Below are 22,314 nucleotides of genomic sequence, written 5' to 3' on the forward strand. Positions count from 1 at the left end.
AACCAAAATATACCCTGGAGGATAGCTGGTTAAAAGTGGGTGTGGCTTTAATTTTTCCCAGGAACCAGGGGTCGCCATGACTACAACACAAATATAGACATTTTATTTACTATTCAGAACCACCAGTGAACCTACACGAGTCTTCTGAGTCTGTATGGAATGTTGATGATGAAAATAGTGGAAAATCTGAAATAATAAGTTTTCTTTGGGGACTATTTTGCCTCACAGTGCCCTGCATGTCTCCCTCCACCATGAATGGAGTTTAAGTTCTCTAAACGATCATAAAACAGTGTCTCAGTCATCAGGCAGTGAATTCATAACCATTTCATGTAGGAACTTTCTGTGAGGGAGCTTTTAGAGGTGGACGTCTGGTTCCTATCACCACCACTGTGAACAGTTCTGACTCGGTAAGTTTATCTAGAACAGAGCGTTTCACACCAAACCACCCTGAACCACCCTGAACCGCTCTGAACCACTCTGAACCGCTCTGAACCGCTCTGAACCACTCTGAACCACTCTGAACCACTCTGAACCACCCTGAACCGCTCTGAACCACTCTGATTACATATTATCCACTTAATTATGCAGAAAAATGTATTAAAATGAGTGCAAAAGAAAAAGGTTCAAACTTTTTAAGTCATCATAACTTCTGAAATATTGGCGCTTACATTCCGGGGATTTATATTTGGGTTAATGTGTGTTTAACTCACAAACTCAGAAGATGCAGAGATGCATGTTTGCCATTTTATGGGCTGCTGAAAATCTGAAAATACCTTCTGATTGTTCATTGTTAAATTTACAAAAATGTTCATAATGGTAAATATCTAGCTGCCAAATATGTACTGTACGATCCATAATAATGACCAAAATGAATAAAGTAGCAATGCACTGCAAAAAATGATGACGAGTGTAAACATATTAAATGTAGTCAATATGTCTGACATTTCTCATTATAATATTCTTACAACAGTTTCATAAGATTCTTCAACTTATTTCTAGACATTTTGCTTGTTTTTAAGCAGTTTTATCTCATAAAAGTGTTTTACTCCGCTGGCAGGTCATGTTACTTGTTATAAGCATCACTTCTTGAAATGAGCAAAATTATTTTCATTATTTCCCCAATCAAGTAAACTAATCTACCGATGGAATAAAACACTTTCACCAGATAAAATCACTTAAAACAAGTGAACATGTACAGAAACAGGTGGGAAAATCTTCTTACAACAGTCTCATAATGAGAAATATCAGATTTGTTAACTACATTTAAGAAGTTTACACTCGCCAAGATATCATTGTTGCAGTATGAACAGCCACTTAATTACCAGTGTATTAAGGCTTAATAAGGGTGTTGTAAGGGTGTTATAACGTCCTGCTATGCTGAATCAGTGCTGCTGAAGATTCAAGCCTAGTTTTCCACATTATCTACTGAGCAAAATGACGACTTTCAGCTGAGATCATCAGAAAGGAGGACTATAGTGGATTTACGCATGTTTGTGTTTAAGTCAGCCGAACAAGCAGGGTCCGTTACAGAAGCAGGGCCACCGTAGGCCGGCCGGTCTGACCACCATGTCTCTGACCATCTCCGCCGTGCCGAAGACGGGGAAAAGCGTTTCGGTGAACCTTTCGCAGAACGTGTAGATGTGACTCCGCCTCTGGATGTCATAGAAGGACAGCTGACCTTCCTCGTAGTCCAGGTACACGCCTACCCACCTGGGCATCGGCGCAGCGGTCAGCGGAGTGACCGGTACGGTCAAGGCCTTCAGCTCGGTCCCTCTCTCCAGCCTCAGAGTGTAGTAGCCGCTGTGCGTGTTCAGGGAGCCGTATCCTCTCCTCAAGGCCGATTCTCTGGCCACTCCAAGTCTCCAGTCTCGGTCGCCCACTTCCACCTCCCAGTAGCGCCTCCCGCAGGAGAAACCCTCAGTGCCCACAGCGCAGAGCCAGCCGTCGAAACGCTGGCGACGCCGCGGGACGTCCAGCACATCCGGAATGCAGCGCATCCTCTTCCCGTCGTCCGAGACCAGCAGGGCTGGGTGAGCCGTGTCGGGGTCGAGGGTCACCTCCACTGTCGAGGAACAAAAGTAAAGCACTACAGAACTACAAAGTGCACCTATATAGTAAGTGGAGCTGATAAAATGGACAGTGAGTGTAGAAACAAGGAGGTGGTCAGAATGTTATGCCTGATCTGCGTATATATATATATATATATATATATATATATATATATATATATATATATATATATATATATATATATATATATATACACACAATGTTCTGTAAGTATACTGTAGAGGTGTGTGGGTGGACGGCGTACCTGCAGCGTGGCAAATCCAGTTCCACACTGAAAAACAACATAACAACATAAATTCATCAAACAAAAACACTGATATTACAAAATTTAAGAGTTTAAAAGGGGGCGTGGCCTGCAGTCTGTGATTAGTTACCTACCTGTGTGTGGAATGTAACGAGTAGCACCTGGAGAGAGACAGAGAGAGAGAGAGAGAGAGAGAGAGAGAGAGAGAGAGAGAGAGAGAGAGAGTGAGTGAGTGAGTGAGAGAAAGAGAAAATAAACTCATTCAGCAAAGCAGATAATATCTAGACAAACAATAGATTCATAACACCTACATGTCCAGCAGATGTTTTTATTGAATGACCTACATATACAACACAGATATAACGTTCTCCATCAATCTGAAGAACCATTTCACCATGCAAAGAACCAATTCAGCATGAAATGCTTCTGTATAGAACTTATGGTTCTGAACAGAACCATTCCCTTTCCTAAAGAACCCTTGAAGAGTGTACTGTGGCCAACCGGACTAAGGCTAAAGCTCTGAAGGATCCCTACAGTTCTACGATATTTAGAGCTCTAAAGCGGGTCATTCACACGGACTGACCGGTTTTAGTCTCGGAACATAGAACAGCGTAACGTCACTTACCGACGTTCTGGCTCTTCTGCTTCTGAACGAGCCACAGCCTCGGAACGAGCTCCTGCCAATCAGACATAAACACTAATGTAAAGCGTTCTGACACTGACAATCTGAAACTCACTTGCAACAATTGCAAGCAACTTCATGAAACAAGTTTAATGAAACAGCCGATGAAAATGCAGACAACGCATCACAATCACACTTAATGTTACAGTGAATTAATCCACTGCAAAGACATTTTAGCAAATAAAATGATCTTAAATCTAGTCGAAATATATTTCCCATTTTGAGATGGTTGGTCTTATTTAGGCATTTTTACCTGTTTTAGGTCATTAATTGAGTAAAATTATCACTATACTGGCCGATAATTTTACTGGTTTTAAGCTCATTTCTTACAACAATTATCTGCCAACATAGTGAGATAATTTTACTCAATAAAATTACTTAAAACTAGTAAAAAAATGTGTAGAAATAAGTTAAATAATCTTAAATTAAGCTTACAACAATCTCAACAGGAGAAATATTAGATTTATTGATCATATAGATGATTTCCCTTATCAACAGACCATAAACATAAGCATAAACTTTCAAAGGTTTAACATACACAACACATAAACACTCAAATATGACAGCTTGAAAGTCTTAACAAAGACATTAAAAGTGCTGACATACTGATGTAAACGATATCATACACGCGGTATAAAAAAGAGCTGTTCTGTGGCGGCGAGTGGAGCAACTGAATTTGTTTTATTGTTGTTTAATTGTTTCATGAATCTGTCAAGTTGCACCGCTCACAACATGCAACTAGTCTCATGGAAGTTTCTCAGAGTAAGTCCAGTCCTGTGTGTCAGGATCAGACGGAACATTAAACACTGCACTGACCTTGTCCAGATGTTCTCCCAGTGCAACCCATATCAGCAGCTCCATGGCGGCCTGCAGGTGGCGCAGTCGACCCCTCTTCCACTGCAGCTCCAGATCGTCCAGCATCAGCAGCACAGGCTCGCCTGACCAGATACCATGCTGAGAGAGAGAGAGAGAGAGAGAGAGAGAGAGAGAGAGAGAGAGAGAAAGAGAAAGAAAGAAAGAAAGAAAGAAAGAGAGAGAGAGAGAGAGAGAGAGAGAAAGAGAGAGAGAGACAAACAGACAGACAGAGAGAGAGACAGAGAGAGAGAGAGAGAGAGAGAGAGAGAGAATAAAAAATGTATTCATCACTACATCTGTGGTAAACATACGTCCTGTCCTCCTACAGTGGTGCCTCATGTAGTCCAGTCTCTGTCCCCACATTATTCTGACTCGGTCTCAACATCATTTGATCTCACCTTCATCTCTGTCTCTACATCATTCTGACTCTGGCTCAACTTGGTCTAAACATCACTGTGACTCAGTCTCGTCTTTGTCTCCACATTACTTTAACTCGGTTTCATCTCGGTCTCTACATCGTTGTGACTCGGTCTCGTCCCTGTCTAAATATCATTTGGACTCAGCCTCCTCTCCATCTCCATATTACTGTGACTCGGTTCTGTCTCAGTCTCTACATCATTGTGACTCGGTCTCGTCCCTTTCTCAACCTCATTTGGACTCAGTCTGCTCTCCACCTCCACATTATTGTGACTTAGTTTCGTCTCAGTCTCCATATTATTGTGACTCGGTCTCAACATCTCCTGACCCTGTCTTGTCTCTGTCTCCATATCATTGTGACTCACGTCTTGTGTCTGTTCCCACATCAATGTGTCTCGGTCTCAACATCCTTTGGTTGTTGGTCTTTCTGCCTCTGTTCTTTTGCTGCGTTCTGCAAATCGAGTCGTGTTCTTGCACATCGTGATGCTGTTCATTAACGGTGAGTATAAATGTTTAATGCTCCTCACAGAATCTGTGAAACAGTTGTAGCCAATATTTTCACTGTTGATCTGCTGACCAAACAGTTTGAATGCGTCTGTGCTGACCGGCGCAGAACAGCGAAGAAAAAGTGCTTTAATCACTGTTTCTCATTTCTAATCATATTAAAATGATTTATTAAATGTTAGATTTATTCCTATTTAATCTTTTTTCCTCCTTTGTCCAAAAACAGGAAGTGACATTTTGGCAGAAACATGACTCGCTGCTCAGCCGGCAGTTCGTTCTCCAGCTCCTTACACTAAATTCCCAAACTGTCATCACCACTGAGCAGCTTTTCAGTCGGCAGCTGAGACAGAAGAACAGCTGAAACAACCTGGAATCAGCCAGAAATGAACCCAACACCATTCGCCAAACGTGTAGTCTGATCTTCAGAGTCTGACCAAATCAGACTGAGCCATAAAACTGCCACAATATCAAGTTCAGCTCAGTTTTGTCAGTTTTTGCCAGATCAGTATTAATGTTGTTTTGTTCCAGCCAGTCTGTAAAGCATCTTACAGCCCATTTAGTTTGGCGAATGGTGTTGGGTTCATTTCTGGCTGATTCCAGGTTGTTTCAGCTGTTCTTCTGTCTCAGCTGCCGACTGAAAAGCTGCTCAGTGGTGACAGTTTGGGAATTTAGTGTCGTCTCATCTTCAGAGTCTGACCAAATCGGCTGTCGGTCAAATGTGATCTTAAAAGAAGTGTCCGTTTTCTGTTTGTGGCAAAGTAAGAAGTAAAAATGTTCAAATGTCTTGAGCGTCTCCTACAGCTCTGTCAAAGTCGTTGCTTAGCAACAGTGTCTCAGTGGAGTGATAGTGTTTGTGAAAAAACGAACAGTTCTCAACCAATCAGCTTGCGGGGCCGGAACTAACTGTTATAAGTAGTTCAGTAACAAACTATAGTGTAGCTTTATAGATTTCTAAAAACTCTATGCTGAAAAGACAAAGTTTTGGCACCCCTGCTCCAGAGTGTAATCTGATTTAAAGCCCCGGTCTGATGATGCCTCTTAAAGATGTAGAGCTCCACCTGCTGAGGGGTGGAGTTTGGGCTGTGGGGCGGAGTTTGGGCTGTGGGGCGGAGATTGGGCTGTGGGGCGGAGTTTGGGCTGTGGGGCAGAGTTTGGGCTGTGGGGCGGAGTTTGGGCTGTGGGGCGGAGTTTGGGCTGTGGGGCGGAGTTTGGGCTGTGGGGCGGAGTTGGGGGTGTTTAAGAAGCCTTTATTTCGTGAACGCAGAAGGAGAACATTACTGACATTAAATCATTACTGCTGCACAGCCGGATATCTTTAAACACCTGCGCATCCCAGCAGTTGCGTGACATATTTGCCTGTTGCATGCTGGGTACTGTAGTTAGAGAACAGCAGTGTGAGTTAGTGTGTGTGTAGTTTCAGATGGACAAGTGGGTCAGAAAGGTCATCTGTCCTGAACAGAGCCAGACAAGAGGATCATAACAAGATTAATAACTTAATCAGAGAGAGAGAGAGAGAAAGAGAGAGAGAGAGAGAGAGAAAGAAAGAGAGAGAGAGAGAGAGAGAGAGACACAGAGAGAGAGAAAAAGAGAGAACGAGAGAGAGAGAAAGAGAGAGAGAGAGAGAGACACAGAGAGAGAGAGAGAAAAAGAGAGAACGAGAGAGAGAGAGAGAAAGAGAGACACACAGAGGGAGAGAGAGAGAGAGAAAGAGAGAAAGAGAGACAGAAAGAGAGAGAGAGACAGAGAGAGAGAAAGAGAGAGAGAGAGAAAGAGAGAGACAGAGAGAGAGAGAGAGAGAGAGAGAGAGAGAGAGAGAGAGAGAGAGAGAGAGAGAGAGCGTTTCTAAACATTCAGTCCATATATGCAAACTAAGCTGCATTCAGTTTCTGTGACGTCACAAGAACCGACCCATTTACATTTACATACACACTTAAAAGGGAAGGTTCTTCATGGGTCCTTCAGTAAAGACAAAATGTTCTATTTGGAACCGTTCCTTACATTGATGAAGAATGGTACCAAAATGGTTCTGCTACTGTTTGGATGTCAAGCTTGTACACAATAAAAGAACCGTTTTTGGTGCTTTACAGAACACATTCTCCATCAATCCGAACAACCATTTCACCATGCAAAGAACCGCAGTTCTATACAGAGCTCATGGTTTAAACAGAACCACTGCCTTTACTAAAGAACCCTTGAAGAACTTTACGTGTGTATATCCTATTCAGCCTGCAGCAGTTTAACCCCAGTACTCATACTGACCCTATAAGGAGTGTTTCAGCCGGGACTGCTTGTTGAATGAGACACAGCCAATCAGAACAGAGCTCATTTACATATATCAGTCTTAAAGGTGCAGTAACAAAAAAGTCTATTTAATTCTAAATGGTCATTTTGTGAGGAACGTCACAAGAACTGACTTATTTACATACACACTTAAAAAAGGTGGTTCTTCAGGGGTCCTTTAGTTAAGGCAAGGGTTCTATATAGAACCTTTATGAAAATGATTCTATACAGCAAAAGGGTTCTGCTACTGTTATGATGTCAAGCTTGTATACAACAGTAGAACATTTTTGGTGCAATATAGAACCATACGCAACACATTCTCCATCAAACTGAAGAACCATTTCACCGTGCAGAGAACCATTTAAGCATGAAATGACTCTATATAGGACTCATGGTCCTATGATTGCCTTTGCTAGAGAACCCTTGAAGAACCATCTTAAGTGTGTATACCCACCTATTCAGCCTGCAGCAGTTTAGCCTGGACTGCTTTCGGATTGAGTCACAGCCAATCAGAACAGAGCTAATTAACATAAAGCAGTCTTAAAGGCACAGTATCAGAACAGCCTGTTCAATTCTAAGGGATAAAGAGAGGCTGGTAAGTAGTGGTTTAGTGAGGAATTATGGCTGTTTTCGGCCATTTCATTACTATATAGGACCCCACGACATAGCACACACACCCCCACCCCCCTCCATCCCCCCCCCCACCCCCCACTCCAGAGGCAAACTTCAGCCATCAAACATGTCTTGGCTGATCGGCTCCATTTGCGGTAAGCCGGCTGAACCCGTTAAGCCGTATGTTGTACCGGGTGCAGGTTCCTCTGGCTGTGCGTCCAGTCCATGATGGTTCTCTTTGAGTCGCTGAGGTCGTTCTCCTCTCCCTCTAGAATGCACAGCAGACGCTCCCTCCAGTCCTGCTTCTCCACACTCGGACCTGAGCGGGTCAGCAGCGGCCTCTCCGACTTCTCCTGCACAAAACAGTCAGTCAGCTTACAGGTACAGAACCACAGTTCACAGAACAGCAGTGAGAGCGACGCTCATAAAAAATGATTAGAACACTCTGTCTGACACGTGCCTTCTGCCCAACGAGCGCTGGGATAGGCTCCAACACACCCCATGACCCAGAAGGATAAGCGGTTCAGAAAGTGTGTGTGTGTGTGTGTGTGTGTGTGTGTGTTTGACATGTGTGTGTTCCCAGAGGTAAAATGTCTTTCTTAAGATCGTCTCAGAGAAATAAAGCAGATCTCAATATTATATTAATGAAGAGTCACTGATTTGTGATTTACGCAGTCACTAAAGTAGCTTCTATCAGGTGAGAAAATCGCTAAAGTTCAGCCTTTTCTCTCTCAGAGCGACGCAGAGGAAACTCGTTCATGCATGTGTTCCAGTCAGAGTTGATCACTGTAATGATCGTCTTACTGAACTAAGAAAACAGTACATCCTTTGTAACTCGTACAAAACGCATCAGCATCTTAACAAAAACGACAGAGAGTTCAGATCAGTCCTGCTTTAAAAGAGCTGCACTGACCGCCTGTTTCATTCAGGAGAGAGTTTAAAGCTCTGCTGCTGGTTTTTAAAGCTCTAAATGACCTTAAAGCTCCTGACCGTCTGTCTGTTTATGATCTCAGATCTGCAGATTCTGACCTTCTGACCTCCTTCAGTAAAACACAGAAAACGTGGAGAGACTCTTTCAGTTATTCTGCTTCTAAACTGTGGAGCTCAGTTCAGCTTTTATTAGACAGTCGAGCTCAGAGCTCACTTTTAATAAACATCTGAAAACGCAGCTCTTTAACTCAGCGCTTCATTAAAACTCTACAGCTCACGGTTTTTATCTTCTAATTTGATCTGTTTCATTTTCTTCTGATTCTAAATAAATACTTATAATTTGTTGTATAAATACGTTTTATCACCTGTCTGTAAAGCATTCTGAGGTGCCACCGGCATGAAAAATGCTTATAAATAAAAAATATTATTATTATTATTATTATTATTATTATTATTCTGGATTGTTTCTCCTGAACCTCCTCAGCAGAAAAGAGGAGATCAACATCAGCATCTCACTGTGAGAAGTTCTGGTGATAAAAGAGAAAAGCGTGAGTTCTCCTTCTGCACTGACAGGCTGCTGAGAAGGTTCTGTGATCTAGAACAGAGCTGTATAAGAGAACGATGAGATCTCACACTGTTCTTATGAAGATATTACTCAGCTCAGACTGAGTCAAACACTACAGAGTTCATCTATATATTTTGCTGTGCTGCTATTAAAGTCCCACCAGCTGTCTTTATCTTCTCATACTTGCTCGCAAGGCCCCCTTGTGGCTCCCACTGGATGATTCGGGTCTGGTGTAATTTACACTCAATCAAATTTTGATCCCTAAAACATGTTCTAAAAAAAACAGGAGCATGTTTACCCCTGTGTTATATCACCTCTACTTTTACCACACTTATTAATCAACTGGGGACTGAAGACATTTCTCCACTGATTCTATTAAACATTAGGAACGTTTTCCATCTCCTGTAAAGTTTCCTTTCTGGAGATGGAAGGTTTTGTTCCAAAAGCAGAGATATGTTGCTTCGAAATGTGTTCAGTGTTAATGGTGCCTTCACAGATGTGCAGATTCCCCACTAATAGGCCCCCCTCCCCACACCATGACACACTGGATTTAGAACTTTACACTGGTAACAGTCTAGATGGTCCTTTTCTTCTTTGGCCCCGAGAACACAATGTCCATTATGTCCAAAAACAATCTGAAAGGTGGGCTCACAGACCACAACACACGTTTAAGACGTGCATCAAAACTGAATGCATCTTCCTAAATATCAGGCACTAAATATCGGTCCTGCGTTATTTGGATAGATTATCTACAGATGTTCAAACTGTAAACAAACATTTTGGCGTAACTGTTGATTCTGAACAGTGTTACAGTCACTCTTAAGATTAGGGCAACTTTATGGTAACTTTACAGGAGAAGGAAAAAAGTCTTTAAGATTTTTTCCAAGTCATTTTGAGGAGATTTTATTGGTCCGTTCATCTTCAAATTTGAACACAAAGCAAAGAGTAACTGGACTTTTCAAATTATGAAACAACAAACATTGGAGATACAAGTTTTTTTACGCAACAGAAACGACACACACTGACTGTTTTACCTTCACATTAATGCGCCGATGTACGTTGTCTTATTCATGATATATGAGAATTTTGCATCCAGCATACAAAACAAACTAATATTAACCATTTATTCAGACATATTCATATTCTCTGAGTTAGAGAACCATCCTCATTAGGCCTCACTGGATCAGAGGCAGCAGGATCTACACTATAACACTGACACAGTAACCTTCACGTACAGCCGCTACGGCAGCGTGCGCCTAATCAATGCCTTTGATTTTACTGTCAGAATGTGCTGACGCAGCGTGTGAACAGTGCCTGGGCTCAATGCCCAAGGACAGCAACGACGGCTCCAGCAGCCTCACATCCAGCCTGATTCAGCTCGTCAGCTTTATCTTCACACCCTCAGCTGTACATGGAGACATTTCCCACCAACAGATGATTAATATGCCCAGTGTAGCTTTCCAAAAACACCCGGAGTAACAATACAACAGCAGCAGCTCACAAACTACTCGGAACTCATAGGACAGCAGTGGAGCTTCTTAGGCTTTACACGAGAAACTTTCCTGAAACTTCAGTCTTTCCACTATTTGTATTTTGCGGCAGCTGCCACTGCACACAGCTTTTACCCTGATTTTAGCCTTGATTCTCAGTCTGGCTGAGTCGGTGCTGGTCAGTTGGGAGCAGAGGTCTGCACGGGAATGTTTTTAGTCCCGCTCCCGCAAGATTTCATCCCACTCCTGCAGAAAATCGGAATCATTAGTCCCGCTCCCGCCAGTGCAGTTCCATCAAGATGAACTGACTCCCATACCCAGCACAGCCTGTTCACAAACACATTATTCTCTGCTGAAATAACAGGTCAGTCGTGGTCATCAGGCTCACTGTGAGTAACTTCAACAAACGGCGTTTATTCACCATTTAAACTCAGAGCAGGAATTAAACCACAGAGCGGTTATTGCTGGTGGTTTGCTGGGCAGCCGTGGCCGTCGGACTGAAGGCTCCGCCGTCTCTGTGAGATACATGAATCTGCGTGTTGATCACGTGATCGGCTGCTTCACAGCTCTTTAGAATGACTTCATCCATTTTAACTGTTTTACTGTTATCATATTATATTTCGTTTATCTATGATTTAGTGATCGTTCTACTTTATTTAGGTTGTTTATTAATTTGCAGGATTTCTCCTCACGTGTGCTTTGTCCTGCTCCCGCCTGCAGGGGGCAGGTTACCCGCCTGCTCCCGCACACAGCACTGAAAATTAGTCCCACGTTGCAAAATATTGTGGTGGGTCTACAGAAAGTGCAGAGCTCTAGCTGGGAGTGTAAATCGAGTAGTTTGTAAGCGGCGCAGACTCAGACTTTTATGTAGAAGAATATCAAATGTTTGTTTTTTTGACCCGACTCTGAGCGCAATCTACAAGTGTAAACAGGTCAGAGACTCAATCTAAACTGACTCCAGTGAGAACTCAGAGCAAAGGAAGAAAATACAGCAAATAAACAAAGAAAAATGGAGAAAAGTCTCTGACATGTGGAGCGAAGCTTTGTAATGAGCTGAGTTTAAGGCACAATTGAGTTTATTTACATTTAAACCTCTAAAAATACCAACTGATCACATCTTTAATCCATGATCCTCATTAAACATGTTTACCTGCTGCTTCTTTACTGTATCAGAGAAAACAGCAGCAGACGCTCTATGTTTGTTTATCTGCGTCTCCTAGTAATAAGAGAGTGTGAATTCGGAAAGTTCGGCTCAGCAGCAACTTAAAAGTTGAGTTATGTGTGATCCCTAATATTTCAGTCTCCCAAAAAAATCTGCAGAAAGCATCCGGACAGTGTGAGACGCTCAGGCTGTTATAACATGATAGCACTTTTTAAAAGTCACATAGAGTGTTAAGACTTAAAGACAGAGAGAGGAGAGAAGATAGAAAGGTAGAATAAACAGGCTAACCTAAAGTTCGACAGCGTTTACAGTTTAGAAGAACTTTTGCAACGTAACGATTGATGTTCATGGCCAACTTATTGTTGTTGTCATTATTATTATTATTATTATTATTATTTAAATCATGAAAAAAGCCCAGCTAACGTAACATTGGTCCTCATTCACCAACCATTCTTAAGAAGAAATTTCTTACACAGTTTTTATGAAGACTCTGACTCTGACTGATACTGACGACTGACATTACTGGGTCAGTGGAGAAGTAAATAAAACAGCAGGTGGTTCACTGAGCGGCTGAAAGATCCTCCTGACTGACTCCATGTGAGGTTAGTAGTTTTACTTTCAGTAGTTTTTCACTGTACGTATGCAGGAGTGTTCACTGTTTGTAGTGTGTTGTATGGATTTTGTGTGCAGTTTAATTTGCTCATACTGACCTTCATCTCCAGAATGGACGCTGTCTCCACTATGAACTCCTTACACACACCTGGGGGCCAGATATCTTCACCAGTCCAGATATGGGCCAGAACATCTGACCTCTAAAGGTGGGCGGTGGGAAAAACAATTGTTAGTGATGGGGAGATGGTCTGTATGTAACAAGCTTATGTTCATACAAATGTGTGTGTAAAATACACACACACACACACATTATCTAAACCGCTTATCCTTCTGGGTCACAGGCATACATACATACATCCTCTAAACCGCTTATCCTTCTGGGTTGCGGGCATGTGTAAAATAAATATAATAAAATACAATATAAGACACATAAGAGATAAAATATGTCTGAGAAATGATATAAATTAACTTTACTGACTCCTTAAAATGCATAATCTGGGCTCCTAAAAACCCGAGACCTCACTTTCTCCTTATACTCATCTATATTTTTAGATATGCATTGAGCATTATATTAACAAATACTAAAGTTAATAAAAAACTGACAGCATCACTGTTTTTAGATCAGTTGACGTGTATTTATGGGTTAAGCACTCACGTATTTAAGGGTTAAACATGTGATTTTAAGCATCAAACACATTTAAGTGTTAAACACTCATGCATTTAATCAGTGGTCACCACTCCTCCTAGAGATCTACTTTCCTGCAGAGTTTAGCTCCAACTAGGGGTGAGTGGTACAGCAAACAGTATATCATGATACTTCAAAATATTTTCACGATATGCATCACGATATTTAGATTTAATAAGCTGGAACAGACAAAACAGAACCTGCAGTGCCACACATAAAAAATACTACAGTAATAATAATAATAATAATAATAATAACAAGAATAAAAATTGTTTAAAATGTATTGAGTGTTTTACAAATACACTTACTTTGCTCACTGCAATAATTCATAATGATAACAATAAAATATCGTCATATTGCCCACCCCCAGTTCCAACCGAAATCTATCACGCTGTTGTTGCATCAGATCAGCCATGAATGTAAGGATGTAACACTCATTTATGAGTTAAACTCTATAAATTTAAAGAGTTACACACCTTTGCCTGGTTCATGCACTGAACAGTCAAACATTCATGCAATCAAGGATCAATAATCTATGCCTTTAAGGTCTTTAAATGTGTTTAGATGTTAAACACTCGTGCTTTAAGCTTTAGGTTAACTGAGATTGTTGCTTCACTCCGTCAGAGTCGGCTGAGATTCTCAGCAGCCCTGCTGGTTGTGAGTTCTGAGCACAGGTAATATTCTCCCCTGGTGAACTCCCTGATTCAGCTCACAGAGGACCTATCTGAGGAGCTGGATCAGGTGTTTCAGAGCAGGAAACGTTGCACCTATGCAGCGTTGTGTCCCCAGCACTGCAGGTGAGAAGCTCTGTGAGGAGGATCAGGCTGTGCGTATCTTAGCAGAACGAGGAGCTTTTTTACATCGTGCTGGTCAATCAGATAAATGAGCCTCCTGAACATCAGCTGGGCAAAATGGATAAGTCTGTAACTGCTGGATCTGCTTTACTGGCAGACAGAGGCAAAACACAGTAACCGCAGTTCAGGCCACAGCTGAGTGTCTGAGGATCAGCTGTATGTTGTGTGAAGAATGTAGCTGTTCGGCTCGTTTCGTAAAGTTCAGGACTGGGTTGTTCCGGGTTTGCGTAAGTTTGTACTTAAGTCTTTACCGAGTCCTCAGTTACACTAACCCAAACTGCCCTTTTACTAAATTCAGTTGCACCACAAATCCGTAAGTCGTGTCTAATAACAACTAACTAACATGTACGTCACTTTAACATGATGATCAGAACCGATCAGTAAACCTGCTGCCATGGAAACGCGACGGCAGCTGCTCTGACTGAATATCCAGCCTAGAAGAGAACGATGTGTACAGGTTAAACTGAATAAGCTGATGATCTACAGATCTGTGTATTCTTTAAGATTTCACTGACGCAGCTTTTAAACGCCAGCGTCTGGCTGACCGACACAGAGTTATGACCGAGTTACGGCAACATTTTTAGGTCTCAGTGTGTGTTTTGAAGCTGCCGTTTGGTCGAACGGTGAAGCTCCTCGTCTCCCTGCGGAGAGCAGGTTCAGTCCCAGCGCAGAGAAGCAGGCCTGTAACGATTTGTGCTCTGATGTTATGACGTCTCTCTGGCGCTGTGTGTATGAGGTCATTAGATCTGCTCTGTCACTGCTGCTCTAACGATGTGTTTATCGTGGAAACTCATATCGCGATAGTGATAAAACATGATTTATCGTGCAGCCCTAGTTTATGGTTGTTATCAAATTCTATAGGTTTTCCCTCACCCACCGCCATGTTTCGATTATTCTAAGTTGACCGATACGGCGTTGATGCTACTGAGACAGGTACAGGTGTGCTTTACCTGGCAGATCCAGGTGAGCTCTCTGGCCAGCTCCATGATGAACAGCTGGCTCTCCGTCAGCGGCTCCCGCCTTTCGATCTGCACCCGCCTGCGAGACTCCTGAGAGTGGAAAGCGTGAGTGATTACTGAGCATCTGAGGGACGTATTGAAAAATAAGAAAACGATCAGGACCCACAGAGTGGAGAGCACACCTTCAGACGGATCTTCAGGTTCTTGGCTGGTTCGATGAGGAACTGCAGACACTCTTTTATCATCGTGGCGGAGTGGCGCTAAGACAACACAGAGAGCTCTTAAAACTGCAGTTCAGTGAAAAATCCCCCCACCTTCACCCCAAATGCAGCCGATCAGCTGAGTCTGAATTTCCTTCCTTACTTTTAGCACCGGAGCTACGAGGCTAATGAAGCCAACAAGTAATGGAAGCTTATCACTGCTGTCGGGAGAAAACCTCATATCTCCATTTTTGTTGTTTTTCAGTGTTTGACATCGTTTGAAAATCCCTGTTGTTCTTTATATTGTGTGTAAATTTCGTGATGATTGGACCAAAAGAAACGGACTCAGAAATGACTTGGAAAAAACTCTGGTTCCATTGACTTCCATTAAAAGTAAAGTGTTTTTCCTTCTCCTGTAAAGTTATTATTTTGGAGATACGAGGTTTTGTTCCGACAACAGCGTTATACTCCACCAATTAGCAATTAGCATGATGCTAACTGTATGTCTAAATCATCTCATGCTTCATCTGCTTGGAATGATAAGGTTCGATCTGACGTTTATGTCAAAATTGAGTTCACATTATTCACATATACTTAGACTTCTTAACATCATGTGAAGTTCTATGCATTTTTGGACTGTTTATCTAGAAAACAAAAATAGTTCCCACCTCCAAAGTCAAACTAAGCTCTATCAGGTTCTATTTAGAACCTTATAATTCTAAACAGAAAGTGAGTTCTCAAGATTAAAAGGTTCTATCTGCATTTGACCTGTCTTTGATAGGATTCTGATACTGTACGTTTAGAATAAATTTAGGGTGTAATTTTCATGTATGAGACAGACGTTTTCCACATATCAGTTCTGTTATTTGGAACGCAAAATCTTTGAAGCTCAATATCTCAAAACAGCTCAGAACTCAGACAGAACCTTATAATCCCAAGAGGATGACTTGTTTCAAACCGTGTGGAGTTCAGTAATCTCTAATAGACTGAGCCACCCTGAAAAAACAGGGTTGTTGGTTCTTCCCAAACCTTTTTGGGGTTTATCAGGGAGCCCCTTTTTTTGGTGCTATAAAAGAACCATCTACAACACATTCTCCATCAACATGAAGAACCATTTCATCATGCAGAAGGTTCTATATAGGACTCATGGACCCATTCTCTTCACTTGAAGAACCGTTTTTAAGAGTTGAACTAAAGAACCGAAGGTGTCTGGGCTGAGGGGAAGTTTTGGGGAAAGAAAACTGGATAAATTAGATTTTTTGCTGAATTATTGCTTCAAATATGTTGCAAATCAATGACGAAACAGTTTCTGAGTGTTTAAAAGCGCAGCAGTGCATTATTTCCGGATGGTTCCTGCAGTTGTTCTCTGCGGACCTCGTTACGGAGCTCAGGAGGAGTCCGCAGAGACCTGATGAAGCTTTCACGGCAGGGCTGAGGGCTGAGGGCTGGACGCGGTTCTGCCGAATCAGCAACGTCCCCGCAGCACTTAGCACACCCACACAGCCTGCCAGGGTATCTGGACAGAGCAGACTGCACAGAGAGCTCTGCTGCTAACGCTGGAGCTCAGTCCTCACTGCGGCAGACAGAGTCACACAGGGACACATCCACTCTGTGAAACCCCCCCAGTATCCAGGGGGTCTCGTGTTGTCTGTCTGCTAACTCTCTCTCCATAGCGGCGCTGATGCTTCAGTGTCAGTAAATGTCTGTTTTATCAGCTGTTCTTCTGTAGAGTCTCTGTTCTAGTGCGGTTCTGTGCTCTTCCTCACAGTAACTGAGATCTTCCTCGTCTCCTCTTCTGTCTTCAGTGTGAGAAATGAGGAACAGTCACTCTTCACTCCAAACTCTTGGGAAACTGGGCGAGTTTTCAGATTTACAGATCTGCTGCAGCTCATTGTAAAGTTTTTCAGAGGAATCCGGGCAGAGTTACAGTTTCTAGACTATGAAGGACCAACTGGGTGAACCAGTCTGCTACAGCGCCACCCTGAGGCAGAGCAGCGCTGCAGCTCTAGTTAGTTAAGAACACCAGAGACAGAAGCTGATTGTGGGGGAAGCAGATCAACAATCAGCTTCACTGAATCTGGATTTGAGTGACTATTTTTATGATGGACAGCAGAACATTATAATCAGTTTATTTTCAGGGACCCCCAGGATTTTCATTTTGAGACATTCAGAGGGGTCCAAGAGGTTAATTAGAGGGCCCCAGACACACCAGGACCCCCTCTATTACCCACCTTGGACACAACTTACGGACCAATTTTGAGATCATTGAAAATAAAATTAAGATCCAGAATGAAGTTCTAATAAAATTAAGATCCAGAATGAAGTTCCAATAAAATTAATGTCCAGAATGAAGTTCTAATGAAATTAGTGTCCAGAATGAAGTTCTAATAAAATTAGTGTCCAGAATGAAGTTCTAATAAAATTAAGATCCAGAATGAAGTTCTAATAAAATTAAGATCCAGAATGAAGTTCTAATAAAATTAAGATCCAGAATGAAGTTCTAATAAAATTAGTGTCCAGAATGAAGTTCTAATAAAATTAGTGTCCAGAATGAAGTTCTAATAAAATTAAGATCCAGAATGAAGTTCTAATAAAGTTAAGATCCAGAATGAAGTTCTAATAAAGTTAGGAACCCCTCAGAATTTTGATCTTGAGACACTGAAGGGGTCAGAGAGGTTAAATTGTTTGATTGTCTTATTCTTATGTCTTATTTTATTAATTTACTTTCTATACTTTAATATTGTTGCTGTTATTTCAATATGACAGTTATTGTTGTTACTATTATTAATTCTTTATTTGTTTTTTGGTTCTACAAAGTATGTTTTGAGTTGAATTTTCTACGCTTTGGCAACACTGTACTCAGAACAGTCACGCCAGTAAAGCTACTCTGAATATGAATTTTAATTAAAAGTGAGCTGAACGTTTAGCGCAGGTTCAGATCTCAGCGCTGCGTTAAGGTCACTCTGTGAATGAGGAGGCCGGACTGTGGGGGGTTAATGACCTTAGAGGACAGCAGTCAACCACGTGTGGTGAAAGTAAGGCTGGATTAACTGGACACATGCAGAACACGTGACCTAAACGCAGGGACACCTTCGCTGAGCTCGGGCCACCAATAATCCTTTAAGCAAATTAAACCAGGAGCTACAACCTGGAGCCAAACAGCTCGAAGAACCGTTAAGCATAAAATGGTTCTAAATAGAACTTATGGTTCTAAACAGAACCGTTTCTTTTACTAAAGGACCCAAAAAGGGTTCTTCTATTCATGTCAAGCTCGTATACAATAGCAGAATCATTTTTGGTTCTACCATTTCCAAACAGGTTCTATATAGAAGAACCGTTTCACCATGCAGAGAACCATGTAAGCATGAAATGGTTCTATATAAAGATCATGGTTCTAAACAGAACCATTTCCTTTACTTAAGACGTCTTGAAGAATCGTCTTTAAGATTGTAGCTGAATTCTGGGTTCCACCTTAAATGGTGCAGTAACCGCGGTACCTCTTAAGGTGGACCGGGAATTCGAATGAGAAGCCAACTTTATGCAAATTTAAACAGCCACAATGACAAACTCACTGATAATCAATGCCTCCCAGTTAATCATTCAGATATCTAGGCGTGCACGCACCTGTGCACGTGCACTTCTTTCTGAATGGTCGCGTGCACAGTGCACCATCACGTCGTTAAGCCTGGGATTCACGTAAGAAAAATAAATGAGACCAACGCGCCGATAACACTGTCAGGTACAGAGAAGCGCTGATAAAAGCGACAGGTGACCCTACCTGAGTGACGGTGACTCACCTGGCCGCTTCAGTCTTCAGGGGTGTCGCGTTTCTCTCTGAGCAGCATTAACACTCCGTTTACACACACTGAGCTCTTCACACCTCACTGTGCTTCCACACACACACACACTCGCGCGCGCGCTGGGGAGGGGCTTGGGCCGTAACTCACTTCGTGCGTTTCCGGCAGAGTGCCGAGTGAAGGCGAAGCAAACGCTGCAGCTTTGAGGGGCGGCCGCCAGATGGCGCCAAAGCAACACGGCAGAAATCGAGAAGGACGTTTGGCGAAAAATAAAGCAAAAAAGTGGATTATTTTATATCTAATCTGCTCAGAAATATCTTCTGAAATAATAATCTTACTTTTTGAAACAAAATAAAGCCCGTCTAGACTCATCAGCTCAACAACATGATGTTAGCATTAGCTTTAGATATACAGGCCTTCAAATCCACACGGAAATCTATATGGACAGACTCAGTGGTGGACAGTAACCAAGTAAATATAATTCATTACTGTACTTAAGTAGTTTTTCCTGTATCTGTACTTTACATTTAATTTCCATTTTGGGTGTCTTTTTACTTTCACTCCACTACATTTCAATATCTCACTTTTTACTCCACTACATTATGAGAAATCTGTTGTTCCTTTTGGTTTATGTGTGTATAAAAACGCAACATGTCAAAACGAAAGAAGCGTAAAGCAAAAACACCAATCAGGGTATCATCTTTTTTTTTCTGAATTTATACAAATACATTTCAGTTTACTGTAAATTAGTTTTGTCTAGTTTATGTTTATGAACAGAGACCTACAGATGCAGTTTAGTAAAGGAAACTCATTTGTGAATCTGAGTTTAAAGTTTTTATTAAACTTAAACTTGCAAATAAATCTTAAACTGAAACTCTGCTTGTTTGTAAAAAGTGATTTCAGAGCCACTCAGTTCTACCTGATGGAAACTGTTTGCCTTCAGTGTTTTGTGCTTATGATAATTTTAATAGACATCAGCGTCACTAATTAATGACTCTATTAAAAGACTGGTTTACCAAGAGAGACACTGGAGTATTTTCACCTAAACTGAGTTAATGAAGCGAGTCTTGTTACAAAAATTATAATAGGACATTAGAGCCATAATTAAACCTTTATTACTTTTACTTTTGATACTTAAGTACATTTGAAGGCAACTACTTTAGTGTGTTTGAATGTGTATCTAATATATCAAATATTGGACATAAATGCAAAATATATGGATCATTTATCTTACAAAATATATCTATATAATACATTATTCAAATGTTTCACATATTTCATGATTAAATGATTGTATTGCATAGTTTATAATGTTTTTAGAGTTTAGTTATGTAGCTGTTTCACTTCATCAGGAAGAAAGTGGAAGAAACGGAGAAGATGTGATGATATATGCCATAAGTATATGAATAATGTTGTCTATCTTATCATGTTTAATATGTGTTACACATATATGTCAGTACATGTTGATACATGGCTAAAATACATGTCCCCTATTTGAAAATGGTTAGTTGGCCTATATGTTACATGTATGTCCATATGGGACTAATATGAGTCGATATGAGGGAAATCCATATATGCTAATATATGCCGTATATTTGAAATCCATATATTGCCATATATCAGATTTCTGTACAGGAAGACATTTAAATCAATATTAAATGTATTAAAGTAGGTTTATTCAAGCATTTTTCAAAATAAAGCTGATATTAGTAATGTATGTGCTTGAAGAGTGTTTGAAAAAAAATCAATACATTTAAACTTAAAATACAAACCTCATTTATTTGGAAACATACAAAAAACGACATGAATCATTCTGTGACAAATGGAAAAAAGAAAAAAAACAATGATAATAAAAAAAACTAAAACACTGATTAAAAAGTCACTGATGCCCTTTATGATGTTGTTTCTTTACAAAAAAATAAAAAATACAAACAAAAATGAGCATGTGAATAAATCCTAACGTCTACAAAAACAAATAAACAAAGGCCTTTGATCTTGCATAGGGTCGTGATTAGTACACAAACACAGGGCAGTGATTTACTCAGCTCTGCAGTGAAATAAGAAGATCAACACAGATTCCACGAATATCGATCACACACAGTAAATATGTACAGGATTTAGCAGATTTGCATAGTGAACTACTGGCGCGTTTGTTCAGTCTTTAGAATAGCTTAACCGTTTAAATCCCAGAACCATTCGAAGGAATTAATAATCTGAAAAGATGACGAGTTTATTTACGTCCGACTGTCATATTAAAGCGACAGTTTGGTGAAAACTCTAATTCCCCCCTTTAACCCAAATGTAGTCAGTCAGCCGAGACATGTTCAGGGTTCGCTTTAGCTTTAGCACTGAAGCTACGAGGCTAATGGAGCTAACAAGCAGAGGAAGCGTCAGAGCTGGTTTATGGGGAGTCTGACCACTTCCTATTTCCCCTGTTATATCGAAAACAGGACTGCTAAACAGCAGAGGGCGCCCACGAGGGAGTCCTCAATGAATGGGAGTGAATGGGTCAACGGCTAAAAACGAAAAGTTAAAACCGTTTCTCATCGTTTTCCCAGAACTTTCCTTTAGTTTTAGAAAGTAGAGGAATGAATTTCACAAAAAAAAAGAAATCGTACCTGTGTGTTTCCTTTTTTCTACAGCAATTGGGTTTTGGGCAGCAGGAGGCGGGCATTACTGCTAGAGCGTGATGATTGGTTGGTGAGTGGAGCAGTTCATTGGCTGTTCGCGCTCACTGACGTCATGAACGTACATGAGGCACCGTTTAAACTCCTATAACTCGAGTTTAAAAGCTCTTAAAAATATAACAGCAGTGTTAAAGTGTTTTATGCTGCTCTGTGTTCAGGAAATGAAGGAATGATTTTACATTAAAAATGTTTAAACATTTATAAACTATGATTTTGCTCAAATGCTCCATATCAACCCATTCATTTTGGACTCGCTCAGGAGCGCCCTCTAGTGTTTGAGGAACCCAGAAGGTGGAGAATTCTCCTCTCTACAGGTTCTCTGGAAGCATGGTGCTAACTGCATCACTGCATTACTTAGCTAACAACTCAACATGATGACGTAGACATGTTAACGGGCCAATGCTAATATTCTTCCATTACAGGGGATACTAGAGCTTACCCATAGTGCATTGCGCGAACAGTCAGAGCTGAGCTGAGCCGCAGTGCCGAATGAAGCGGTGGTCAGTGGAGTGGACTGTGTAGGCAGCTAACTGGCTAACTCCGGCCACTCACTCTCTGTGAGTTAGCGCCAGCCTGCGAGCCAGAGTGGCTACTGTTAATGACAGTGAGGGTTGTTTGTTTACAGCTCTACAGTGAGAAACTGTACTGAGTGAAGCAGGTTAGACTGATCTAACACTGTACAGGGTTTAAAGACTGAATATTACCGTCT

The 22,314-nt window shown here is 41.3% G+C and overlaps 1 protein-coding gene across 1 annotated transcript; it reads right to left on the minus strand.

Annotated features, from left to right (window-relative positions):
* Nucleotides 1–1,287: 1,287 nt before the first annotated feature.
* Nucleotides 1,288–19,021, minus strand: zgc:194990 (uncharacterized protein LOC568410 homolog). Its single transcript, XM_036578112.1, has 10 exons — nt 18,919–19,021; nt 15,104–15,181; nt 14,913–15,011; nt 12,522–12,623; nt 7,856–8,017; nt 3,813–3,950; nt 2,940–2,991; nt 2,449–2,475; nt 2,315–2,341; nt 1,288–2,062 (listed from the first exon to the last, which is right to left on the minus strand). The coding sequence occupies exons 2-10, from the start codon at nt 15,164–15,166 to the stop codon at nt 1,503–1,505; spliced, it is 1,230 nt and encodes a 409-aa protein (XP_036434005.1). The 5' UTR covers nt 15,167–15,181; nt 18,919–19,021; the 3' UTR covers nt 1,288–1,502.
* Nucleotides 19,022–22,314: the final 3,293 nt, after the last annotated feature.

The sequence above is a fragment of the Colossoma macropomum genome, unplaced genomic scaffold (assembly GCF_904425465.1).
Source record: "Colossoma macropomum unplaced genomic scaffold, Colossoma_macropomum, whole genome shotgun sequence".
In the NCBI taxonomy this organism is placed as follows: domain Eukaryota; kingdom Metazoa; phylum Chordata; class Actinopteri; order Characiformes; family Serrasalmidae; genus Colossoma; species Colossoma macropomum.

What these genes read in the sequence shown, in the direction of transcription:
- zgc:194990 (XM_036578112.1), bottom strand. Translation starts at nt 15,166, where the DNA reads ATGATAAAAGAGTGTCTGCAGTTCCTCATCGAACCAGCCAAGAACCTG. An exon ending in AGCTCACCTGGATCTGCCAG is followed by an intron (nt 12,624 to 14,912) that starts GTAAAGCACACC and finishes GCCCACCTTTAG; the next exon opens with AGGTCAGATGTTCTGGCCCA. An exon ending in GCCAGAGGAACCTGCACCCG is followed by an intron (nt 3,951 to 7,855) that starts GTACAACATACG and finishes TCTCTCTCTCAG; the next exon opens with CATGGTATCTGGTCAGGCGA.